General features: G+C 43.4%; 1 protein-coding gene across 1 annotated transcript; it reads right to left on the bottom strand.

Annotated features, from left to right (window-relative positions):
- Positions 1–988: 988 nt before the first annotated feature.
- Positions 989–4,674, bottom strand: LOC124664522 (putative F-box/LRR-repeat protein 23). Its single transcript, XM_047202028.1, has 4 exons — positions 4,472–4,674; positions 4,264–4,393; positions 2,421–2,772; positions 989–1,773 (listed from the first exon to the last, which is right to left on the bottom strand). The coding sequence occupies exons 1-4, from the start codon at positions 4,672–4,674 to the stop codon at positions 989–991; spliced, it is 1,470 nt and encodes a 489-aa protein (XP_047057984.1).
- Between the last annotated feature and the right edge of the window lie 2,243 nt (positions 4,675–6,917).

Below are 6,917 nucleotides of genomic sequence, written 5' to 3'. Positions count from 1 at the left end.
TCCTGGATTTTACCAAGCGTGGGCCCATGTATGCGGAAATCGTCAACGCCGGGTACATGCAAGGTTAGACAAACCTTACATCACACTTGTACACATATGTTAGGGACAAATGCAAGTTTTCAAGCGATTCCGACGCTCCGGTGATCCGTATCTTGGGAAACCCTAGGGCGGGGACCCTGCGAGATCTACCCCTATAGCTTTTTTCGTGCGAGGGTTCACCAATGGATTTTTTTAATTTCTTTGCTTTGTTTAGGACATATGCACATGGAAACCATAGGTTTGGAATGAAATAGGCCCCGGATGAGCCGTAGCGGGAGTTTCCGGCGATTCGGACGCTCCGGTGGTTTGTATCTAGGGAAACCCTAGGGGGCGGGGACCCCGCAAATCTACCCCTAGGGTTAGGGTTAGGGTTAGAGTTAGGGTTAGCAATGGACTTTTTTCCTTTGTTTTAGGACATATGTACATCGATAGCAGATGTTGGGCCCTCTCGGATCCCGTCGACCCATCTACGAAGAGCGTCACTCGTGGGATCTACATAAGCCATCTACCATTTTTTTCTTTAAAAAAGTAACTATTTTTACATAATTCATACTAGTACATAAATAAAACAAACATAATATAAAGTTAATGACCAAAAAGAAAAAAAAGAAAAAAAAATGTATGCCGAGGGTGGCCGTCGGCATAGGTGGGTGATGCCCTATGCCGAGGGTGGCCCTCGGCGCCTCGGCCGACGCCGTGACCGGGCCGTCACGGCCGGAGCGGGACCGGAGCAGATGCTCGTGCTACGCCGACGGCCTTGGGTACGCCGAGGGTGGCCGTCGGCGTATCCGTCTCTACGCCGAGGGGATGTCTACGCCGAGGGGCTCTTTGGGCCGCTGCCCTGGACCGGACGTACGCCGACGGCCCCGACATTTGGCCATCGGCGTACGCCACGGCCGTCGGCGCATCGCGCCATTCCTGTAGTGATTCGAACAGGGCACTGGGAAGATCAGAGAGAGTAGTAGTCATGGATGTAAGTGTAGTATCTGGTGTCATCGCAGGTTACGTTGCGCAGGTCTGGAGAGTCAGGGGACGAGGGGGGTGTATAGTCTTCCCAGTAGTTGTCGCCGTAGCCATCATCCTCCATTGCTCCCTCCTCCATTGATCCCGTGTCATGCAGCATACGAGCCTCTATTTCATAGACATCAGGCAGCTCGATCACTTCGCCTTCCTTCTCTCCAATAGTATGGAGATCTGGGCAGCGAACATGAGGCCAGTGTCCTGGCAGCCAGACATGATTGATCTTGGCGCATCGAGCTACGAGTTCATCGTCAACTTTCAGATGACCACAACCTGTAAGGTCGAGGCACTCGAGGTGTGGGCAGCCTTCAAGAATGGCGTAGACCCCTTTTTTGGTCAGGCTGTTGCCGGCCATCTGAAGGAGCCGCAACTCATGCAAGTTCTCTGCTATGGCGAAAGCCTCCTCATTGTGTCTCGCTTCCCAGGCCTCGTACGGCTCTTCCTCCTCCTCCTCTTCCTCGTCATCGTCCTGGCGCTGTTCCATCATCATCTCATGCTTAATCGCATCAGAGTCGTACCAATCCATATGGATCCTTAGACGTTTCAGCTCTGGGCGCACTGTTCCGATCTGCTTGAAGAAATACCCTGGCTGCTGCTGATGCGAGTACTCTATCTCTTCCAGCATTGGACATTTAGCTGCAAGCCTAACTACTGCATCCTCATCATCCCAAAAGTATCCAGGGGCGATGAGCCGAATGCTCTTCAATGATTTGCCTCTGCAGAGACAAATATCAAAATAGACCGCATATCACATTTCAAAATAGAGTCACATGAACCGATCAAGCAAGATCAGAGAAGAAGTATGCAAGACTGCATAACAAGTTTAAGAGATCCAAGTTTAACAGGCAAACACAATTTCTCGGGAAACCTACTGCTGGGAGAAATTTATATCAAAAGAGAGTCCCACTATGTCAAGTTCTTTTAAGTGACGTCACATTCATTTGGTAATAAGCATCCTGTCCTAAATATCAATAGTGACATCATAAAAAAAAAGAGTAGGACTACCACACACCAGCTTATTTGGCTATTTAGCTTATGTTTCCCCGACTGTAGAGACAAATAGCTAGTAGTTAAAGCTGTAAAGACGTGCACATTTGTTTTAGTTTGTTATACTCAGCTCAAGCAATTGGAGTGTCCTTTATACAACTATAACAATATTAGACACAGGCCACAATAATATATCATGAAACTGACGGCATGCTTGGAGAAAATGCATTGACCCAGTTAGATACCACTTCACTTCCTATGTGAAATTCATGTTTGCAACTATTAACAGGAGGTAAATACTGCAAACAATCCTAAAGACTGAGTAAACGACAAAGTGCTGAAATTCAAGAACAGGAATGCAGGATGCAAAGAACAATACCTGGTTGCAATGTAACCGATGAGTTCGCCACTGACAAACTTCTGAGCCCAGAATGACTCCATTCGTCCATCAGAGCGATCTATAGCGACCTTTGCCATTTTGCACATGACACTTTCTGCCTTTGAGAAAACCACCTTGTGGCGTGTCATGTCCACAAAACGCCACAACTCAGGGGACTTTGCCGTCAGCAACCATGAACGGCACACAAGTCCCGCACCCATCAGGATCTCAATTGTCCCAAGCTTCATGAAGATTGTAGAAAGAGCATCGAGTGGGAGCTCAGACCAATCTCTAACATCAAACACGGGCAAGGTTTTTGGCTCTACTTCCATTGTGCAAGGTAGCACCTAAAAACGATAGTATTGTCAGAGAGAACAAGACTGCCAGACTTTCGCAAGGACTTGAAAATCTGCATGATGACACAGCTTGAACACAAGAAAGAAGAAGCTCATGCAATGCAACATGAGCAGCTTCTCCACAGAGCACACAAACGTAACTTCTACAAGAAAACCTATGGAGGATCAATGGTTTAGAGTGAAGCAACCGCAGATATATATAAAAAAAATCATACTATTCCATTTACTGCGACCAATGCTCCAACTACTAGAACCTTCAAATGTAATAAAAAATAAATACATAAAATCTCCTCAGCTATTGCTTAGGTAAATAAGGGTCAAATATTTCTACGTACTAATAGATGCACACAATAATAAAATGGCAAGAGGGGAAAAACTGGAGAGAGTATCAGCATTGAAAAAGAATTAGTTGGTAACTAGCAACAATGGAAAAGAATTTACTTCACTGCAAGGAACTTCTCAGCAAGAATGCTATAGTGTGATGATAGCTAGTACCGAAATGAAAATAAATGATGCCTGGCATAGTTAATAGCTAACTAGCAACGGTAATAAATAACAAATTTGGCTGCACTGGCGACTAAAAAGACTAGAGTGCGATGAAAGAGTAACCTTGCAGGGTAGCGGCACTGTCGTCAGTTCAGGACTGTTCTTATGGAGAGTGATGTCGGGTTTGGGATATCCGTTCGGAAGCCCACCTTTCACCTTATCATGTCTCATCTCGTCAATTCCATCGGCAGGGCAGTGCGGTGGTGGCAGCACCTCCAGTTGCTCATGCTGTTCCAATTCCATTCCCGTGTCTAATACTGACATCTAATTGAGAAAATTATTCACTTCAGTAGGTGATAAAAATATTCTAGTACTCTAGTTGTATGATAAAAAGATTGATTCACAATTTAAAACTAGTCCGTAATAAATGTTAAATTCTTAGCTCCTATGACAGGCTATAGGCCTAAACACCTTTGAACATAGTCCTTTCAGCTGCCTATATATAAGCTAAACTTCCAGAAAAATTTACATCCCAGTGTTAAAGATCAGCTGTATTATAAAATGCTGCATAGATACTTAGTCTGGAAAATTTAAGTGTGACTGCTAAGTAGGATGCATGGCAGGGGTTGCCCTTGCGCCACAATAGGTGAGAGCAAGGGCACCCGTCCCGAGTCTCCAGATGAATGTTAGGTACCCCTCTAACTTTGCAGTGGAAGATGAAGCTCCTAGCTCTATTCCATACCTTGATTGACTGAGAAGAGTGATGGATTGACTCCGAAATCACCAATCCACATTAGGAATTGTCTAGATACACGCTAGTCCAACTCAAAACTGATGAGAAACTAAAACTAAAACTCCATCCAATCCGAAGGGACCGAGTCGCATCGAACTGAAGGTGAAGTGCAACCCGACAAGGAACCTGGATTTTGCCCCCTGGCGGATACAACCAATTTTGTTGGTACACCGAAACATCCACATGAGTAGGCACGCACGCACCTGTCTGTACTTGTGGAGGTAGAGCTTGAGGGGCTCGATGTAGTCCTGAAACCCCAACGCCGCCATCGCCCACAGCAAATCGTCGCCGGTCAAGGCCTCCCGCTTCTCCCTTTCGCATCTGTCGCTCGCCCTGCAGAATATAGAACCGAAGAAATCAGCACAAATCAAATCCGGGCAAAACTGAAGGCGAAGCAAGCGCGTTTATTACTCGCTGGTGATGAAGGCGATGAACTCGGAGACGAGCGCCTGCACGGCTTCCTTGGCATCCTGGTCGATCTTCCCGTTGGGCGGGATGGCCCTCCTCATGATGCGGCTGATGTCGGCGACCGGCAGGAACCCGTCCCACTCCCCGACGCCACTGGCCGTGGGGCTCCCTCCAGCGGCCGCGGGGCTCGCCGGCGCGTCCGCCATGCGTTCGCCGACTGCACCGCCGCCGGCAATCGAAGCACTAGAGTAAATCAGATCGGGCAACTCTTACTCACCAAACCCTAACCCCTGGAATGGAAGGTGCGAGAAGAGCGGGGATGAGAGAGTCTGAGAGCTGTTTTGGAACGAGGAGGCGGCGTTGTCACCTTATATATACGTAGGCGCGCCCGTGCTGGTGGAGAGAGCGGAGGAGGCGAGGCGGTGCCAAGCTACGGTGAGGCCCTCTTTTTACCGGAGGGAGAAGAGAACGTGAAAACATTCACTCCGCGTGCCAAGATTATAATTGTTAATGTGAATCTATTATATCAGAATCACATCCATAAATCCAAAAACTAATACTCTACCCAAATACACGATGATCCATGGCATACGTGGCCTATTAAGGGTAAACACAAAGTATACAATTAACAAAACATGAAATGATCTTGAGAATTAATCTACTCGAGAGTGAACTTTTACCCGTATCCGTACCATCTATATTGCATCAAGATTCGTGCTACCTTTTATTTTCTCCCTCTCAAACAACTTCTCATTTTTGTATCGCTCGCAACAAACAATATTTGAACTTGAAATTTTGCAGATCACATAAAAATAACAACTAGAATTTAGGAAAAATATTTTGGATTTTTTATGTCATTACATATATATATATTTCAAAAATTTATTTTGAATTTTAAAATAATTTTAAAATTTAAATTGCAAAAAAAATCTAAACTATTTTTCCCTATTCTATTTGTTATTTTTGAGTGACTTACAGAAAAATCAAATCAGAATATTTAATAATTCACGAGATATAAAAAAGAAAAAATCAAAAAGTGGAAAGGTGCGCAAATGCGCACCTGCTCTACTACAGATTTCCCAATCTACTCACAACATTGAAGTAACAATACAACATGGTAGAAGTGCTGCTACTGGGAGGCCCTAGCTAGCGATCGACCGCGCGCAGGCCCATCAGCGATCGATTTCCGACATTCCCGAAATAGAAATCGCGATCCATCCCTTCCCATTCAGCGATCGATTTCCGACATTCCCGAAATAGAAATCGCGATCCATCCCTTCCCATCCATTTTCGTCCTTAAACGAGCGCGTTCGAAAAATAAACGCGGGAGTGGGAATCGATCCCGCAACCTACAGTTTCAGTGCTTCACCCACGGGCACATACCAACTACCATTCGTTCGTGGCACTAAGTGGGTGAAGATGCTTTTGTAGTATAAATAACACCGTAAAAAGCAAAAATGATAAACGCGTTTTAAAGTAGAAAAACTGAAAAAAAAATCAGAATTAAATAATGACTGCGTGGCCCACCGATTTGACCACTTGCGTCGGTTTTCAAAGTATGATTCTTGATTAATTAATTTTACAATTCACAATAAAAAAATGCAGTATGATGCGTGCGTTATTATACGAAAATATGGTGTCAGCCACAATCTATACTAATTATGAAACTGAAACCATTTTAGTTTTAAAAATAACTCTGATTTAACTCACAAATTATCAATAGCTGTACTCATTATTTATCAATGGTAAAATGTGAAAACTTATCGATCTAAAAAGCAAATTTTATTTAGAATATTTTATCAACGTTTTTAGCTTACAATTTATCAATCCCTCGTCCAGTTATTTATCAACGGTAAATATGAAAAGTTGTCGACTCATAAATCTAATTTCACTCAGAATATTTTAGCAATTTTTTAGCTTACAATTTATCAACCATTTATCCCATTATTTATCAACAGTAAATGTGAAAAGTTATCGACACGAACACCTAATTCCATTTTTTTGTAATATTCGAATTTTCTATTTATGGTAAAATTTTTGTTTCTAGCAAAAAAAGTTCTGACCAAATTTGCTATACATGGAAAGATCTGCATGCATGCACTAGCAGACAGATTCGGTGATGTCAGCGGAATCTTTTCCAAATTGAAAAATTTAAAACGTTTTAACTTTCAAACGACAACTCCAAATTAAGATTCGCTTTCACCAATAAATTCGTCTCGACGAGATCTTCAAAACTAGCACCCATGTTAATATGTTTCGACAAACTTTTTTTTTGGGCTAAAAGTTATCAACCCTCTCTATTTTAATAATCAACCTTCCGTATTCGAGTGATCAACGGTAAATGTATAAAACTATCAACTCCAAAAGTTAATTTTATTGGAAATATTTTGATGGATTTTTTTAGCTCACATGTTACTAGCCGATATTTCCTTTTCTAACAACTATTTAA

This window comes from Lolium rigidum, chromosome 1 (genome assembly GCF_022539505.1).
Source record: "Lolium rigidum isolate FL_2022 chromosome 1, APGP_CSIRO_Lrig_0.1, whole genome shotgun sequence".
Lineage (NCBI taxonomy): Eukaryota > Viridiplantae > Streptophyta > Magnoliopsida > Poales > Poaceae > Lolium > Lolium rigidum.
Note: the sequence above shows the minus strand (reverse complement) of the source record. Positions and strands in the feature narration are given on the sequence as shown.

What these genes read in the sequence shown, in the direction of transcription:
- LOC124664522 (XM_047202028.1), bottom strand. Translation starts at nt 4,674, where the DNA reads ATGGCGGACGCGCCGGCGAGCCCCGCGGCCGCTGGAGGGAGCCCCACG. An exon ending in ACCTCCACAAGTACAGACAG is followed by an intron (nt 2,773 to 4,263) that starts GTGCGTGCGTGC and finishes TATCGTTTTTAG; the next exon opens with GTGCTACCTTGCACAATGGA. An exon ending in TTACATTGCAACCAGGTATT is followed by an intron (nt 1,774 to 2,420) that starts GTTCTTTGCATC and finishes GTCTCTGCAGAG; the next exon opens with GCAAATCATTGAAGAGCATT.